The sequence below is a fragment of the Haemaphysalis longicornis genome, unplaced genomic scaffold (assembly GCF_048455015.1).
Source record: "Haemaphysalis longicornis isolate Haplotype H1 unplaced genomic scaffold, Haemaphysalis longicornis Haplotype H1 scaffold_3, whole genome shotgun sequence".
In the NCBI taxonomy this organism is placed as follows: Eukaryota; Metazoa; Arthropoda; class Arachnida; order Ixodida; family Ixodidae; genus Haemaphysalis; species Haemaphysalis longicornis.
The window spans coordinates 174,417,981-174,436,425 of NW_027526335.1; the positions used below are offsets into that span (position 1 = coordinate 174,417,981).

At 49.8% G+C, this 18,445-nt stretch overlaps 1 protein-coding gene and 9 non-coding genes across 10 annotated transcripts; all 10 read right to left on the reverse strand.

Annotated features, from left to right (window-relative positions):
• Positions 1-538: 538 nt before the first annotated feature.
• Positions 539-611, reverse strand: Trnav-aac (transfer RNA valine (anticodon AAC)). The gene has a single exon. It is a non-coding gene; the product is annotated as a tRNA-Val (tRNA).
• A 524-nt stretch (positions 612-1,135) lies between these two features.
• On the reverse strand, positions 1,136-1,208 carry Trnav-aac (transfer RNA valine (anticodon AAC)). The gene has a single exon. It is a non-coding gene; the product is annotated as a tRNA-Val (tRNA).
• A 524-nt stretch (positions 1,209-1,732) lies between these two features.
• On the reverse strand, positions 1,733-1,805 carry Trnav-aac (transfer RNA valine (anticodon AAC)). The gene has a single exon. It is a non-coding gene; the product is annotated as a tRNA-Val (tRNA).
• A 522-nt stretch (positions 1,806-2,327) lies between these two features.
• Positions 2,328-2,400, reverse strand: Trnav-aac (transfer RNA valine (anticodon AAC)). Its single transcript has one exon. It is a non-coding gene; the product is annotated as a tRNA-Val (tRNA).
• A 6,436-nt stretch (positions 2,401-8,836) lies between these two features.
• Positions 8,837-8,909, reverse strand: Trnav-aac (transfer RNA valine (anticodon AAC)). The gene has a single exon. It is a non-coding gene; the product is annotated as a tRNA-Val (tRNA).
• A 1,243-nt stretch (positions 8,910-10,152) lies between these two features.
• Trnav-aac (transfer RNA valine (anticodon AAC)) lies at positions 10,153-10,225 on the reverse strand. The gene has a single exon. It is a non-coding gene; the product is annotated as a tRNA-Val (tRNA).
• Positions 10,226-13,701: 3,476 nt separating this feature from the next.
• Positions 13,702-15,001, reverse strand: LOC144173558 (uncharacterized). Its single transcript, XM_077701933.1, has one exon. It carries the CDS (start codon positions 14,977-14,979, stop codon positions 13,750-13,752), a length of 1,230 nt encoding a protein of 409 aa, XP_077558059.1. The 5' UTR covers positions 14,980-15,001; the 3' UTR covers positions 13,702-13,749.
• A 1,038-nt stretch (positions 15,002-16,039) lies between these two features.
• Trnav-aac (transfer RNA valine (anticodon AAC)) lies at positions 16,040-16,112 on the reverse strand. Its single transcript has one exon. It is a non-coding gene; the product is annotated as a tRNA-Val (tRNA).
• A 472-nt stretch (positions 16,113-16,584) lies between these two features.
• Positions 16,585-16,657, reverse strand: Trnav-aac (transfer RNA valine (anticodon AAC)). Its single transcript has one exon. It is a non-coding gene; the product is annotated as a tRNA-Val (tRNA).
• Positions 16,658-17,128: 471 nt separating this feature from the next.
• On the reverse strand, positions 17,129-17,201 carry Trnav-aac (transfer RNA valine (anticodon AAC)). Its single transcript has one exon. It is a non-coding gene; the product is annotated as a tRNA-Val (tRNA).
• Between the last annotated feature and the right edge of the window lie 1,244 nt (positions 17,202-18,445).

Sequence of the window (18,445 nt, forward strand, 5' to 3'; positions counted from 1 at the left end):
CTACACCACAAGCACAGCTGCTGCGACCCCAGAAACCGCATTTGCGGAATACGCACAATCTCACTGACCTAGTTCCATACCGGTTCTAGCGTTACAGACACCGTAGCACATGTTGCCACACTTGTCCTCGGTATTGTGTGCCTTCGATGGAAAGCACTTACCCTTTAAGCTCTACATACTGACATCCGAAGAACTAAGGAAAGGGGAACGCGGCTGGGAGCCCCCGCTGTCAATACACACGGCATATTGTTGAGCTAAAAGCTATGAGTGTGCTATATTTGAATAGATCATTCGGAGCTGAAGAATAAAGTACGGCCGTGAAGAGGGAGTGGTTCCACATTAATTTTGTTTCGTTGCACAATGTTATGGTAGGTTATATTAATCGCCCCTGCCACCTCAACAGGGAAGCGGAGTATGGTAAGGAGGTAGAGGGATCTCGTAAATAAACACGGCCGTTGGGGCCTAGCACCTCAGGTATCACCGGCTAGTTAAAATAATTAAGCCGTCCCACATTCCTCGAAACCAAAAGCAAAAAAATTGTGCCCGCCAGGGATCGAACCTGGGACCTTCCGCGTGTTAGGCGGATGTGATAACCACTACACCACAAGCACAGCTGCTGCGACCCCAGAAACCGCATTTGCGGAATACGCACAATCTCACTGACCTAGTTCCATACCGGTTCTAGCGTTACAGACACCGTAGCACATGTTGCCACACTTGTCCTCGGTATTGTGTGCCTTCGATGGAAAGCACTTACCCTTTAAGCTCTCCATACTGACATCCGAAGGACTAAGGAAAGGGGAACGCGGCTGGGTGCCCCCGCTGTCAATAACACCCGGCATCTTGTTGAGCTAAAAGCTATGAGTGTGCTATATTTGAATAGATCATTCGGAGCTGAAGAATAAAGTACGGCCGTGAAGAGGGAGTGGTTCCACATTAATTTTGTTTCGTTGCACAATGTTAAGGTAGGTTATATTAATCGCCCCTGCCACCTCAACAGGGAAGCGGAGTATGGTAAGGAGGTAGAGGGATCTCGTAAATAAACACGGCCGTTGGGGCCTAGCACCTCAGGTATCACGGGCTAGTTAAAATAATTAAGCCGTCCCACATTCCTCGAAACCAAAAGCAAAAAAATTGTGCCCGCCAGGGATCGAACCTGGGACCTTCCGCGTGTTAGGCGGATGTGATAACCACTACACCACAAGCACAGCTGCTGCGACCCCAGAAACCGCATTTGCGGAATACGCACAATCTCACTGACCTAGTTCCATACCGGTTCTAGCGTTACAGACACCGTAGCACATGTTGCCACACTTGTCCTCGGTATTGTGTGCCTTCGATGGAAAGCACTTACCCTTTAAGCTCTACATACTGACATCCGAAGAACTAAGGAAAGGGGAACGCGTCTGGGTGCCCCCGCTGTCAATAACACCCGGCATCTTGTTGAGCTAAAAGCTATGAGTGTGCTATATTTGAATAGATCATTCGGAGCTGAAGAATAAAGTACGGCCGTGAAGAGGGAGTGGTTCCACATTAATTTTGTTTCGTTGCACAATGTTAAGGTAGGTTATATTAATCGCCCCTGCCACCTCAACAGGGAAGCGGAGTATGGTAAGGAGGTAGAGGGATCTCGTAAATAAACACGGCCGTTGGGGCCTAGCACCTCAGGTATCACGGGCTAGTTAAAATAATTAAGCCGTCCCACATTCCTCGAAACCAAAAGCAAAAAAATTGTGCCCGCCAGGGATCGAACCTGGGACCTTCCGCGTGTTAGGCGGATGTGATAACCACTACACCACAAGCACAGCTGCTGCGACCCCAGAAACCGCATTTGCGGAATACGCACAATCTCACTGACCTAGTTCCATACCGGTTCTAGCGTTACAGACACCGTAGCACATGTTGCCACACTTGTCCTCGGTATTGTGTGCCTTCGATGGAAAGCACTTACCCTTTAAGCTCTACATACTGACATCCGAAGAACTAAGGAAAGGGGAACGCGGCTGGGAGCCCCCGCTGTCAATACACACGGCATATTGTTGAGCTAAAAGCTATGAGTGTGCTATATTTGAATAGATCATTCGCAGCTGAAGAATAAAGTACGGCCGTGAAGAGGCGGTGGTTCCACATTAATTTTGTTTTGTTGCACAATGTTATGGTAGGTTATATTAATCGCCCCTGCCACCTCAACTGGGAAGCGGAGTATGGTAAAGAGGTAGAGGGAACTCGGAAATGAACACGGCCGTTGGGGCCTAGCACCTCAGGTATCACCGGCTAGTTAAAATAATTAAGCCATCCCACATTCCTCTAAACCAAAAGCAAAAAATTGTGCCTGCAAGGGATCGAACCTGGGACCTTCCGCGTGTTAGGCGGATGTGATAACCACTACACCACAAGCACTTTTTTTTTCTTTATTGCCTGTCTTCGGTATACACAATAAGAACAAAAAAGGTTTACAAAGTGCGAAAAGACATCAGCATGCCACTTGCTATTTCGCGCTTGTTAAAAAGGCCGAAGCCATGCCACACTTTCCAACACATTTAACCAGTCAGGTGGAGATGGTTGGGCTTTGTACACTTCTAAGATCTCCCGTACACTCTGGCAGAACAACTCTCTGCTCGGTTTCACATCTACATCATTATGGCGAACTGCCAATCGAGTTTTCCATATACTATGTAGGGCCAGCAACATCAAAAGATCATACGGGACGCCGCCGTAGTTTTCAATGGCCAACAACCTGATTCCATGGATATCCAACGGGAAATCCTTTTTTAGTGTTCTCTGCAAAACGTCCCACAAGAACACCCCGTCCCAACAGTCTATTAATGCGTGCTCTACTTTTTCTGGCTTTTTACAAACCAAGCAGTCAGGCCCCCAGGGAACAAACAAACCTTTTTCAATCATCCAAGTTTTAACGGGTAATACTCCCACGTGTAATTTAAAGAAAAAAGACTTTACATAAGGCGGGACTGTCATTTTTTTCACACGGTGACACACATTTTGTCCTGGCCCTGCACTGTATAGGGATCGGTACAAAAGAGTCGGCAAAGTGGTGTCAAGAAGGTCTCTATACAGCTTTGTAAGTGCGAATGCACTTCTTAAGCGAGCCTGAAGCGTCCGCCGCCGTCCGCATTCCGCCGCCGTCCGCATAGCAACAGCTGCGGGTGCGCGCGCTCCTCGTCTTCCTTGGCAACGGGGGGAGATGGGCGCGCGCTGCCTGGACGCTGACATGGCACATACCCACGTGGGTAATTGGCCAGGCATCTCCTCGTCTTCCTTGGCAACGGGGGGAGATGGGCGCGCGCTGCCTGGCCGCTGACATGGCACATACCCACGTGGGGGATTGGCGAGGAATCGGGCGTGAGAAGGGCTAATGCACCCGCTAAAAGGAGTACTGACACGAAATTTCAAAGCTGAGATCCGCTCTAGCAATCAAGTACAACGACAACACAAATAGGTGTCTTTGCATGGCACATACCCACGTGGGGGATTGGCCAGGAATCGGGCTTGAGAAGGGCTAATGCACCCGCTTAAAGGAGTACTGACACGAAATTTCAAAGCTGAGATCCGCTCTAGCAATCAAGTACAACGACAACACAAATAGGTGTCTGTGAATAAATGCATCTTCCTTTTTGTAGTTGTGTGTGTGTGTGTGTGTGATCTCTCTTTCGCGAACATTACCGAACCGCGCAAATTCAACTCGTGCATTCGCACTTCCACATTCTTCCTCTCGGGGAAATGCGGGTCAATTTTTTTCTGTGCACGGTAGCCAGATATTCGAAAGAAAACCGCGAGAATAAAAATCTTGCCGAAAGTACCACCTCACGTAGATAGCCATGAATGCCACCGCCACGAACACAAGAAGTAACAACAAATTCGGGTAAAACTCTACCTAGGCGCACTTGACACACGGTGCGCAAAAAGGGGTTTTGCACATCACGTAAAAAAAGAAAGCGGTTCACTACCTGGCGTAGAAAAAGGTGCGCCAGGGAAAGGCCCCCACAGCGCACTCGTCTAAACAGGTTGGTTCGGCTTGTGCGCTCCGAAGTGGAACACCAAATAAAGACAGCAAACACCCTGTGCAATCTTTGAACATTGGCACACGAGCAATGCAGAACCTGCATCACGTACCGAAGTTTTGACACAAAGAATAGGTTACACACAGTCGCTCGCGCGAACACGGACAACTGCTTACCCCCCCCCCCCACTTATCCGCTTTATCACGGATTTCGGTGGCTTGCCTGCGCCAGAAAGGATCACTGTCACGATAGTTTTCTAGGGGGACACCTAAGTACTTCACTGGCGTGTCTACCCAGCTGATAGCTGTGAATGTACGTGGCTTGCACAACCAGCTTCCGTGCCAGAATCCAATACACTTATCCCAATTGACGGAACTACCAGTGTAGAGGCAGAACCTTTTAATTACACTTATACTTTCGTGGATGCTACTCGTGTCTTGGAAAAACAAAGCAATGTCGTCTGCATAAGCGAGCACACGAACTTCGCAGGATTGTAATGAAAACCCGCTGATTTTCTTATTTTTAAGGATGTTTACACAAAACGTTTCAATAAACATACAGAATAGCAGCGAGGACAGTGGGCACCCCTGGCGCACAGAACGGCTGACCTGAACTGGAGCGCCTTCCGACTTGTTGACCACCAAACTTGTACTACAGTCCCTGTACGCCATGCGTACACCATCCGTAATCATTTTTCCTACGTTTGTGTGCTCAAGAATCATCAATAGCAGTTCGTGGGAGACCTTGTCGAACGCTTTTTCTAAGTCTATTTGTACCATTGCTACTCCTTGCTCAAGGCTGTCAGAGCATTCCAGGATGCTACGGGCTACGTGGGTATTGGTCGTAATGGAACGACCTTTAATGCCGCATGTTTGGTGTGGTCCGACTATTTCTTTCACTACTAATTGCAACCGAGCAGCTAAGACCTTCATTAATATCTTATAGTCGACATTTGAGAGACTAATTGGACGGTACGCTGTTACATTCCTCAGTTTAATGACATCTTCAGTCTTTGGAATGAGAACTGTGTGAGATAGAGTAAAGGATGGTGGCAGTCTGTTGTTTTCGTACGCTTCGGCGTAAACTTCACATAACACTACGCTAAGTGTGTCTTTAAAGGCCTTGTAAAAACACGCGCTTAGGCCTTCTGGGCCTGGCGTTCTACCTGGGGTTAAATCATCAATGGCACTCAAAATTTCATTTATGGTGATTGGCATCTCAAGAATGGCCTTCATGTCGTCTTCTATTCTGGGCATTAAGTTCAAGAATTCATCTCTGAAATTATCGGCGTCGCCCTTATGAACAGAAAAATGGGCTTCATAAAAATCCTTAAAAGCACCCTCTATCTGCGTATGGTCAGTCGTTAGCACTCCGCGATTTTCGATTTCGACTATACGATTTCTACAAGCGTAGCGCTTTTCTGATGCAAGTGCTCTCTTGGTGGGCGCTTCACCCAATAGCAACTTTTCCGCCCTTGCTCTCACCAGGGCACCGTGGTATTTATTCTGGTCTATAACTTCAAGCTCCGATTTAACCCTTTTAATCTTTTCCGTTTGCAACCCCGGCGACCGAGATTCTTCATTAGTAAGCGATGCGAGGTTTTTACGTAGAAGTTGTTCTCTTTGTCTCTCACGATACTTCCGTGCACTTGATTTTTCTATCGCACTCAACTTTACTTCTTGTTTGAAAATTTTCCACCTACAGGACCAGCTAGTTTTCCTATCTGGTAAACGCCGTATTTTTTCATTTATTTCAGTTGTAAATTCTTCCTCCTGCAATAGCTTACTATTCATTTTCCAAAGACTCCAATTAAACGTGTTTGCTCTTGGCTTGCGTCCACCAAGGGTAAAGAAACCAGGCAGTGGTCGCTAAACGACACGGGTGACACACAATAATCACCCCACTCAGGTAAGACTTAACAAAACTTGTTGCTGAGCTAGTTGGTACATAGTTCAAACAAAGTTAAAAACGTGGCGCAAACTAGACGGGACAAGAGAGACGTGGCGCAAACTAGACGGGACAAGAGAGACAAGAAACACAGGTCCTGGGTGTATCTGTGTTTCTTGTCTCTCTTGTCCCGTCTAGTTTGCGCCACGTTTTTAACTTTGTTTGAACTCAGGTAAGAGCTCGAGCGAAACATAAGCCCGATCCAAGCGGGCGTGGCTTGTGCCTGGAAATGGGTGAAATGCACTTGTCTTACGCCAAGAAGCGCATCCCCGACATCTTCTAAACAATAGTCTGATGCTGCCTCAATCAACGCCAAGATACTCGAGTCACGGAATGGCGTATCACTGGACTTGTCGCGCGCGGAGCATACACAGTTAAAGTCTCCTAGAAAAACAACTATACGTTCAGTGTCCAGTCGTGCACGGATATTTTCAAAAAAAACTTTCCTTTCGTTCGCTCGTGTCGGCGCATACACAACGACAACACGCCAATCGCGCGACAAAAACTTAAAATCCCAAGCTATGAACCGCTCTGCAAGACAAGCCGTGACGGATTCAATTGCAACGCCCAAACTCTGTTTAATTAACAGCATACACCCCCCAGAAACGCCAACTGCGTGACTTACGCAAACATGGTGGTGCGCATTGAAAGTTTGCGCCATACGCTGCGTTTGCCCTTCTCCCTCAACTTTCGTTTCCTGAATCGCCACAATATCGAGTTCTTTATCGGCAACCAAGCGGTAAACTTGGTTTTGCCGACGCCTGTCAGCCAGACCACGAACGTTTAGCGTGGCGATACGAACAGGGGTGTTAAAATTTAGCATTTTGAGGCAGCGAAAAACTCCGGACGCGCGGGCGAATATGGCGCATTCAAAAACGGGGGAAACGCCTCAAAGGAACCTGTGCGCACGGGCGCCACACTGCAAACCGTCAAAGGCGTCATTAAAACTTCTCGTTGATTCTTCATATTGACGCGAACACTGGTAAACGTCAAACAAGCGTTCTCAATGAGCCAAAGAATGCGACAAAAACAAAAAATGGTGGAGGGATACCCGGATGCACGCACACTTTCACGGCGGTTTGGCCGTGGCTGGCGTTCGCTCGTACGGCATACTGTTTGGCTTTGGTTTGAGGGACGAACGACGAGTCACTAGCCCTTTAGGGGCCGGTTTCCCGTCAGTAGCTGTGTCCTCCTTCGCCGCCTGGTTGTCTCGTTCGTGCCGGGGGCGTTTCGTCACCGAACCATCTTCACCGCGCACCTCATTAGCGTCGCTGTCACTGGCGGCGTCCCCGGCGTCTTCGGTGGCTCGCGTCGGCGTTTGTTGAGACAAGGTGGCCTCCGGTGCGACGCTAGCAGCTGAAACCGTTGCCGCAACCGGCGATGTAGTCTCCTCCTCACGAACAATTTCCTCGTCCCTGGGTGGAGGACCCCAACTCCCTGGCACTTCTGCTCCGGCCTCCCGCGTCGGTTGCCGTGGCGGCTCACTTCCCGCGGCCAACTCTTCGGCTTCCTCCGCGTCCATGACAAGCTCGGCCGAGCTGTCGTCTGGCACGGGTCCGGTTACGGCGGCGTACGTCCGCGTGCACTGTGCCGCCTCGTGGCCGAAGCGGCGACAGACACTGCAACGCGGCACGTTGCAGTCCCGCGGCATATGTCCCATACTCTGGCAGCGCAGGCACTGCGGGGCTCTCCCGGGCACGACCACGAGCGCTGACTCGCCCGCCACTCGGAGCTGGTGCGGAAGGTCCTCGGCCCTCACGCCCGCCTTGAGCTTGAGGGTAACTGCCCGCGTAGTCGAGCCCTTGTCGTGGATGCCTTGAACTCTCCACCTCTCCCTGGTAACGTCGGTGACTCTGCCGTACGGGGAAAGGGCAACACGGACGTCTTCTTCGGTCACATTGTGTAGCTACCAATGCAACTTCAGCCGGAGGTCCTGGTTCGCTGGGTCGATGACAATACACTGCCGTCCCTTCACTCTCACGTCCTTCGCTTCGATCATCTTCTTCACAGCTTGCTCATTCTTGAAAGTCACTGCCCAAACGTGACTCACCTGGAACGCTCCCAAGGAAAGCACCTCGGGAAGCAGTTCCAAACACGCCAACGCGTCTCGGAAATCTTCGACGCGATACGGGCGGGCCCTCAGATCACCGTGCAAAAAACAGTATTAAAAACAATACGACCTGTTGGCAAAGTTGGCAGAGAAACCTGGTACTCATCATCGTCGTGTACAAGAAACCTGATACCGTGGCCAGACGTGGCCGCATTAACCGCTCCTGAGGAGCCCTGCATTCTGCGTCCGTTCACGGTGGTGGCCGGAAGTGTGGTGTAGTATTCTACACCACAAGCACAGCGGCTGCGACCCCACAAACCGCGTTTGCGGAATGCGCACAATCTCACTGACCTAGTTCCATACCGGTTCTAGCATTACAGACACCGTAGCACATGTTGCCACACTTCTCTTCGGTATTGTGTGCCTTCGATGGAAAGCACTTACTCTTTAAGGTCTCCATACTGGACATCCGAAGGACTAAGGAAAGGGGAGCGCGGCTGGGCCCCCGCTGTCAAGAACACCCGGCATCTTGTTGAGCTAAAAGGTATAAGTGTGCTATATTTTAATAGATCATTTGGAGCTGAACAATAAAGTACGGCTGTGAAGAGGGGGTGGTTCCACATAAATTTTGTTTCGTTGCACAATGGTAAGGTAGGTTATATTAATCGCCCGTCCCACCTCAACAGTGAAGTGGAGTTGGGAAAGAGGTAGAGGGAACTCGTAAATGAGCACGGCCTATGAGGCCTAGCACCTCAGGTATCACCGGTTAGTTAAAATAATTAAGCCGTCCCACATTCCTCGAAACCAAAAGCAAAAAAATTGTGCCTGCCAGGGATCGAACCTGGGACCTTCCGCGTGTTAGGCGGATGTGATAACCACTACAAGACAAGCCCTTTTTTTCTTTAATGCATGGAAATGTTAGAAAACTTCAAAAGACGAGACACTTAACACACAATTTAAGCACTAACAGACAGTCGAACAAAGATCAAAACTCAGGCAAGCAAACGCACGCATCCAAAAGAGGCAGCCACTCTGGTGGATCACTCTGCGCAGCATAAACGCTCCGCACCAACGCCGCCTGTTCCCGAAAAATGCACTTGTTCAGCCTAGGGGGTTCCGCATGCCGATCAGTCATACGGCACTTCCACAAGCTAAACAATCCTAGGAGAACGAAAACGTCATATGGCACCCGATTAACATCTTCAAATGGCAGGAAGCGAATGGTGTACGGGGTGATGTCGATGTCCTTTTTTAGTGTCCTCTTCTTCACAGCTTGCTCATTCTTGAAAGTCACTGCCCAAACGTGACTCATCTGGAACGCTCCCAAGGAAAGCACCTCGGGAAGCAGTTCCAAACGCGCCAACGCGTCTCGGAAATCTTCGACGCTATACGGGCGGGCCCTCATATCACCGTGCAAAAAACAGTATTAAAAACAATACGACCTGTTGGCAAAGTTGGCAGAGAAACCTGGTACTCATCATCGTCCTGCACAAGAAACCTGATACCGTTGCCAGACGTGGCCGCATTAACCGCTCCTGAGGAGCCCTGCATTCTGCGTCCGTTCACGGTGGTGGCCGGAAGTGTGGTGTAGTATTCTACACCACAAGCACAGCTGCTGCGACCCTACAAACCGCCTTTGCGGAATACGCACAATCTCACTGACCTAGTTCCATACCGGTTCTAGCATTACAGACACCGTAGCACATGTTGCCACACTTCTCCTCGGTATTGTGTGCCTTCGATGGAAAGCACTTACTCTTTAAGGTCTCCATACTGGACATCCGAAGGACTAAGGAAAGGGGAACGCGGCTGGGTGCCCCCGCTGTCAATAACACCCGGAATCTTGTTGAGTTAAAAGCTATAAGTGTGCTATATTTTAATAGATCATTTGGAGCTGAAGATAAAAAGTACGGTTGTGAAGAGGGGGTGGTTCCACATAAATTTTGTGGAGTGTCACAATGTTAAGGTAGGTTATATTAATCGCCCCTGCCACCTCAACAGTGAAGTGGAGTATGGTAGGGAGGTAGAGGGTACTCGTAAATGAACACTGCCGTTGGGGCCCAACACCGCAGGTATCACCGGCTAGTTAAAATAATTAAGCCGTCCCACATTCCTCGAAACCAAAAGCAAAAAAACTGTGCCTGCCAGGGATTGAACCTGGGACCTTCCGCGTGTTAGGCGGATGTGATAACCACTGCACCAAAAGCACTTTTTTTTCTTTATTGCCTGGTTTTGACAACACACAAAACAACACTACAGATCATCGCAATAAAACGCTGAACTTAGGAAAAGTGAGGCTGCCAGCCAATAAAGGGTTGGCGTTGTCATTAAAATAGCCTGAGCTTTGACAGCTGCTCTATTTCTGGCAGCCAAACCGGGAATACCTAATAATTTCTACAAAGCGACCAACACTCTCTTTAAAATACTGTAGTGCAAAACGTGCATCGACATCATTTTACAGCCTTGCTGTGCGAGAGCGCCATATGCTACGGAGGCCCAGTACCATTACTAAATCATAAGGCACTCCAGCCTCATTGTCCACTGCAAGAAACCGTATTCCATGAGGGTTGAAAGGAAAGTCTTTTCGTTGTGTCCTTTGCAGTACATCCCATATATAGACTCCCTCACAACAATGCAAAAACACGTGGTCTATTGTCTCTGGTAATTTACATCTAAAACAGCCTGTCCCCCATATATGTTCGTACTAATAATGTAGCTGTATGCAGCCTAAAGAAAAATGACTTGACCCCTGGCTGAATTCGCATTTTTTTCACCCTCTTAAGTACGTCCTGGCGTGGCCTCCAGAGTACATAGCGCTGTACATTGGCACTGGGAACACAGCATTGACAATATCATAATAAAGGTTTTTCCTTTTTACCGTACTTAAGTATTCTTTTGAAAAACGTGCATTCAAAAAATTTACACTTCCAACGACTTCTTTAAAAAAACCAAAAATCCCTCCATGCATATACCCGGTGGTTACAACAAAGTCAGGGAGAAGCCTTCCCAGCCTCACCTGACACACTGTCCTCAGAAAGGGGTCCCTTACATCCCTTAAAAACAGAAATCTATTTACAAGCTGTCGCACAAATAGGTGCGCCAGTCCCAGTCCCCCATCTTTGATTCGCCTGAACAGGTTGGTGCGGCTGCACCTCTCCCAATTCGAGGCCCACACGAAAACAGCAAGTACCCGATGCAGCTTTTGCACATTTGTACGTGAACAGTGGAGTACTTGCATCATGTACCACAGTTTACTAACGAAAAACAAGTTGCACACTGTTGCCCTAGCAAGGTTGACAAATACGCCCCCCTCCACTTGTCTGCCTTTGCTCGGGTCTCCTGTCTTTGTTCGTGCCAATACGGCTCACTATCAAACTGTAGTGGGGCTCCAAGGTACTTTACTCGCGGTTGTTGACCAGCTTACGTAGGCAAAAGTGTCAGGGGTTGATTGCCATTCTCCATGCCAAAACCCGAGGCACTTTCCCCAATTTACCAGGCTACCTGAGATTGGGCTGAACTGTTTTGTTATCTAAACTTTTTTAATAATACTTTCTTTGTTCTCACAGAATACCGCAATGTCGTCTGCATAAGCCAATACGTTTACCTGGGACTCATGCACTCGGAACCTTCGAATTTCGACATCTCTGAGGATACGTAAACACAATGTTTCAATATAAATGCAGAACAAAAGTGGGCTGATGGGGCAGCTCTGGCGCACAGAGCGTTGCACATTAATGGACGCTCCCAATACCTTGTTCACCACTAACCGCGTGGTGCAATTCCGGTACGCCATTGCTACCCCCTCTTTGATAACAGAACCGACGTTGATATAATCCAAAATAGAAAACAATACTTTGTGTGATACACAATCGAAGGCCTTTTCAAGGTCTAGCTGAAGCACAGCGACTCCTACATGCATGGCATCGGAACACTCCAGCACACACCTTGCCTTATGTATATTGGTGCAAATAGACCTTCCCCGTATGCCGCAAGTCTGATGGGGACCGACTATTTTGTGAATCACTCCCTGGAGCCTACTTGCTAGTACCTTCATAAATATTTTATAGTCCACATTCGTAAGTGAAATGGGCCTATATGACGTAGCCTGCTTAAGTTTTTCAACATCTTCTGTTTTGGGAATTAACACCGTGTGAGCAGTTCCGTAAGAAGGTGGCAGTGATTTCAACTTAAACGATTCATTAAAAACAACCGCTAATACCGGTGATATTTCACTCTTAAATTCTTTGTAGAACACCGCAGTCAACCCGTCCGGGCCTGGCTTTTTCCCTGGGTTTAAATTATCAGTGGCGTCTTCAACTTCCTTCGATGCTATTGGTTGTTGCAGCCACTCCTTTGTTTCATCGTCAAGCTTAGGCATGTTGCTGAGGGATTCTTTCTTGTAGCTTTCAAAATCGGCAGAGCGAAAAGCAAAAAGCGACTGATAGTGCCCAAAAAAGGCACGCTCGATGTGCTTGCTATCCCCGGAAGTTCCGCCGTTCCAGTCAATCTCGGTTATGTGATTCCGTCGAGCATGCGCTTTCTCGAGCCCCAAGGCTCTCTTTGTAGGTCTTTCACCCGCTATCGCCTGGACCGCTCTTGCTCGTACAAGCGCTCCGTGATAGCGCTCTTCGTCGATTATTTCTAGCTTTTGTTTTGTTTGCCTGATGTCGTCTTTGTACACGCCCGGTTGTTTGCCCTCCTGCTCTGTCAGAGTTTTTAGCAATTCTCGGAGCGACGTTTCCTTTTCTTTTTGTTCGAACCTTATGCAGCTGGCCCGTTCAATTGCTTTAATTTTAGACGCTTCTTTTGTTAGTTCCCACATTTCCAAGATCATATTTTGGCTGCCCTGTTCGATTTTCCTGATTTGGTCCTTTACTGTGTTGCTGAAATTTTCGTCTTTTAAAACAGTTTCATTTAACTTCCACAATTCCCATGTAAAATTGTTCCGCCGTTTTTTGTGCCCTATTCTGCACGCGACAAAACAATGATCGGAGAAAGACAATGGCAAAACACTATAGTTGCTGCACATTGGAACCATTTCCACCGATATGTAAATCCGGTCCAGTCGGGCGTGGCTAGCGCCTTGAAAGTGCGTGTATTGCACGCTTCTTGCGCCCTCCAAACATTCGGCAACATCCTCAAGACCGAATTCCACAATGTGCTCAGACAACAAATCAGTGCTGACGTCCTTGAACGGCCTTTTGCTTGTCTTGTCACGTGCGGTTAACACGCAATTAAAATCCCCTAACAGTATTATTTGCCTATCAGTGGTGAGGTGCTGCCTGATACTATTAAAAAAGTCGGCACGCTCGTCCCCAGAATTGGGGGCATAAATGCACAACACACGCCACTCGACAATGCGAAAAGAGAAATCGCACACCACTAATCGCCCCGACAAACATGACATAACAGTTTGGACAGCTAAGCCCGGTAGCTTTCGCACGAAAAGCACGCAACCCGCCGAAGTGCCGACTGCGTGACTAACACATGCGAAGTACCTCGACGTGAAACGCCGCACCATGCTCTCAGTCTCTGCCTCCCCCTGCACCTTGGTTTCCTGAACCGCTAACACGTCAACGTCATGTTCGGTTAACAGTCGGTACACTTGGCTCTGTTTTCTTTTCCCAGCCAATCCCCTGACGTTGAGAGTAGCTACGGTCAGGGCGAGATCGTAAGGCAGTGTCTTAATTAGAGGCTGAGAGCATGGCGCTTACCTTTCGCGTCTCGAGCTGGCTAGGCGCTCCCACCCGCCGCTGCGCTGTCCCCTGCGTTGCGCTGTTGGGGGGGCGTTTCCGGGGGTTTCCTGTCGGGCGGGATGATAGGCTTGGGTCTGAACGACGGCCGCCGTATCTGCGTTGTTTTCGCCGGCGGCTCCTCGCTGTTCCTGTTACCCACGTTGTCGTTCCCGTCTGCTGCGTCGACGCGGGAACGCTTGACCGTCCCCGCCGAAGTCGCTGCTCCGTCGGTGTCCATCTTCTCCGGGTGTTGCCCCACCAGTGCACTGGGGGGCTCGGGTGCCAAGCACTTTCCGTCGCTTTTACCCAAGCCCTCCTCTGGTGCTGCCGTCGTTGCTGGGGTGGCCTCGGGGGTTTTTACTTCCTGTGTGAGGCAGTCTTCCCTTGGGGTCAAGGTGGTAGTTTCTGAGGGCTCGCCCCCACCTGCGCCTTCAGCTGCTTCCTCGGCCTCGACGACATCCATAAGGTGCTCGGAAGTAGCCTCGTTGTCAACGGGTCCCGTCACTGACGCATACGAGGGCACACACTGCGTATCGACGTGACCAAAACGCCTGCACTTGGAACAACGGGGCACCCTGCACTCCCGCCGCACATGGCCCTGGCCTTTGCAGCGAAGGCACTGCATGGGACGTCCCGGCGCCACAACGAGGGCGAGCTCGCCCGCAACCTTTATCTGGTGCGGCAGGTCGTCAATCTTGAGGCCTCTTTTTAACTTCAGCAGCACCGTCCTTGTTGTGGAACCCTTGTCGGTGACGCCCTGGACGCGCCACCGCTCCCGGTTCACCTCGGTCACTTTCCCGTACGACGCAAGGGCAGCCCGGATGTCGTCGTCGGAGACGCCGTGAAGCAGCCAGTGCAGCTTCAGTCTGACCTGTTGATCTTGCGGGTCGATGACGACGCACCGCCGGCCCTTTACTTGAAGCTCCGTGACTGCGAGCATCTTCTTCGTTGCTTCAGGGCTGTTGAACGTTACTGCCCACACGTGGTTTATCTGGTACGCCCCCAAGGCGACAACCTCGGGGAGCAGACCAGTCCGTGCGAGCGCATCCCGAAAATCTTCGACCTTAAACGGTCTGGCCTTCACGTCGCCGTGCAAAAACAACGTGTTTAAAACAATGCGTCCAGTAGGCAGTTGGGGCAGTATAATCTGGTACTCCTCGTTATCGCTTCCCGTTGGCCTGTTTCCGCGGCTCGGCTGAGCCGCTATCGCCGCTCCGCTGGAGCTCATGATTCGCACGTCCGTCCGCGATCGTGGCCGGAAGTAGAATCACACCACAAGCACCGCTGCTGCGACACCAGTAACCACCTTTGTGGAATACGCACAATCTCATTGACCTAGTTCCATAGCGGTTCTAGCCTTTACAGACATCGTAGCACATGTTGCCACACTTGTCCTCGATATTGTGTACCTTCGATGGAGAGCACTTACTATGTCCCGCTGCTCTCAAAAACACCCGGTATCTTGTTGAGCTAAAAGCTTTGAGTGTGCTATATTTGAATAGATCATTCGGGGCTGAAAAATAAAGAACGGCTGGGACCCGGGGTTGGCTCGAGCTAAATGTTGTGGCGTTGCACTATGTTAAGGTCGGTTATATTATTCGCCCCTGCCACCTCATCAGGGAAGCCGAGTAGGGTAAGGACGTAGAGGGAACTCGTAAATGAACACGGCCGTCCGGGCCTAACACCTCAGCAATCACAGGCTCTTTAAATTAATTAAGCCGTCCCACATCCCTTGAAAGCAAAAGCAATAAATGTGTGCCTGCCAGGGATCGAACCTGGGACCTTCCGCGTGTTAGGTGGTCTACACCACAAGCACCGCCGCTGCGACACCAGAAACCGCATTTGCGGAATACTCGCAATCTCATTGGCCTGGCTCCGTAGCGGTTCTACCCTTAACAGACACCGTAGCACATGTCGCCACACTTGTCCTCGGTATTGTGTACCTTCGATGGAGAGCACTTACTATGTCCCGCTGCTCTCAAAAACACCCGGTATCTTGTTGAGCTAAAAGCTATGAGTGTGCTATATTTGAATAGATCATTCGCGGCTGAAGAATAAAGAACGGCTGGGACCCGGGGTTGGCTCGAGCTAAATGTTGTGGCGTTGCACTATGTTAAGGTGGGATATATTATTCGCCCCTGCCACCTCAACAGGGAAGCCGAGTAGGGTAAGGACGAAGAGAGAACTCGTAAATGAACGCCGCCGTCGGGGCCTAACACCTCAGCAATCACAGGCGCTTTAAATTAATTAAGCCGTCCCACATCCCTTGAAAGCAAAAGCAAAAAATGTGTGCCTGCCAGGGATCGAACCTGGGACCTTCCGCGTGTTAGGCGGATGTGATAACCACTACACCACAAGCACCGCTGATGCGACACCAGTAACCACCTTTGCGGAATACGCACAATCTCATTGACCTAGTTCCGTAGCGGTTCTAGCCTTTACAGACACCGTAGCACATGTCGCCACACTTGTACTCGGTATAGTGTGCCTTCGATGGAGAGCACTTACTATGTGCCGCTGCTCTCAAAAACACCCGGTATCTTGTTGAGCTAAAAGGTATGAGTGTGCTATATTTGAATAGATCATTCGGAGCTGAAGAATAAAGTACGGCTGGGACCCGGGGGTGGCTCGAGCTAAATGTTGTAGCGTTGAACCATGTTGAGGTAGGTTGTATTATTCGCCCCTGCAACCTCAACAGGGAAGCCGAGTAGGGTAAGGACGAAGAGAGAACTCGTAAATGAACGCGGCCGTCGGAGCCTAACACCTCAGCAATCACAGGCGCTTTAAATTAATTAAGCCGTCCCACATCCCTTGAAAGCAAAAGCAAAAAATGTGTGCCTGCCAGGGATCGAACCTGGGACCTTCCGCGTGTTAGGCGGATGTGATAACCACTACACCACAAGCACCGCTGATGCGACACCAGTAACCACCTTTGCGGAATACGCACAATCTCATTGACCTAGTTCCGTAGCGGTTCTAGCCTTTACAGACACCGTAGCACATGTCGCCACACTTGTCCTCGGTATAGTGTGCCTTCGATGGAGAGCACTTACTATGTGCCGCTGCTCTCAAAAACACCCGGTATCTTGTTGAGCTAAAAGGTATGAGTGTGCTATATTTGAATAGATCATTCGGAGCTGAAGAATAAAGTACCGCTGGGACCCGGGGGTGGCTCGAGCTAATGTTGTGGCGTTGAACCATGTTGAGGTAGGTTGTATTATTCGCCCCTGCCACCTAAACAGGGAAGCCGAGTAGGGTAAGGACGTAGACGGAACTCGTAAATGAACACGGCCGTTGGGGCCTAACACCTCAGCAATCACAGGCGCTTTAAATTAATTAAGCCGTCCCACATCCCTTGAAAGCAAAAGCAAAAAATGTGTGCCTGCCAGGGATCGAACCTGGGACCTTCCACGTGTTAGGCGGATGTGATAACCACTACACCACAAGCACCGCTGCTGCGACACCAGTAACCACCTTTGCGGAATACGCACAATCTCATTGACCTAGTTCCGTAGCGGTTCTAGCCTTTACAGACACCGTAGCACATGTCGCCACACTTGTCCTCGGTATAGTGTGCCTTCGATGGAGAGCACTTACTATGTGCCGCTGCTCTCAAAAACACCCGGTATCTTGTTGAGCTAAAAGGTATGAGTGTGCTATATTTGAATAGATCATTCGGAGCTGAAGAATAAAGTACGGCTGGGACCCGGGGGTGGCTCGAGCTAAATGTTGTGGCGTTGAACCATATTGAGGTGGGATATATTATTCGCCCCTGCCACCTCAACAGGGAAGCCGAGTAGGGTAAGGACGTAGAGGGAACTCGTAAATGAACACGGCCGTCGGGGCCTAACACCTCAGCAATCACAGGCTCTTTAAATTAATTAAGCCGTCCCACATCCCTTGAAAGCAAAAGCAATAAATGTGTGCCGGCCAGGGATCGAACCTGGGACCTTCCGCGTGTTAGGTGGTCTACACCACAACCACCGCCGCTGCGACACCAGAAACCGCATTTGCGGAATACTCGCAATCTCATTGGCCTAGCTCCGTAGCGGTTCTACCCTTAACAGACACCGTAGCACATGTCGCCACACTTGTCCACGGTATTGTGTACCTTCGATGGAGAGCACTTACTATGTCCCGCTGCTCTCAAAAACACCCGGTATCTTGTTGAGCTAAAAGGTATGAGTGTGCTATATTTGAATAGATCATACGGGGCTGAAGAATAAAGAACGGCTGGGACCCGGGGTTGGCTCGAGCTAAATGTTGTGGCGTTGCACTATGTTAAGGTAGGTTATAATATTCGCCCCTGCCACCTCAACAGGGAAGCCGAGTAGGGTAAGGACGTAAAGGGAACTCGTAGATGAACGCGGCTGTTGGGGCCTAACACCTCAGCAATCACAGGCGCTTTAAATTAATTAAGCCGTCCCACATCCCTTGAAAGCAAAAGCAATAAATGTGTGCCTGCCAGGGATCGAACCTGGGACCTTCCGCGTGTTAGGTGGTCTACACCACAAGCACCGCCGCTGCGACACCAGAAACCGCATTTGCGGAATACGCGCAATCTCATTGGCCTAGCTCCGTAGCGGTTCTACCCTTAACAGACACCGTAGCACATGTCGCCACACTTGTCCTCGATATTCTGTACCTTCGATGGAGAGCACTTACTATGTCCCGCTGCTCTCAAAAACACCCGG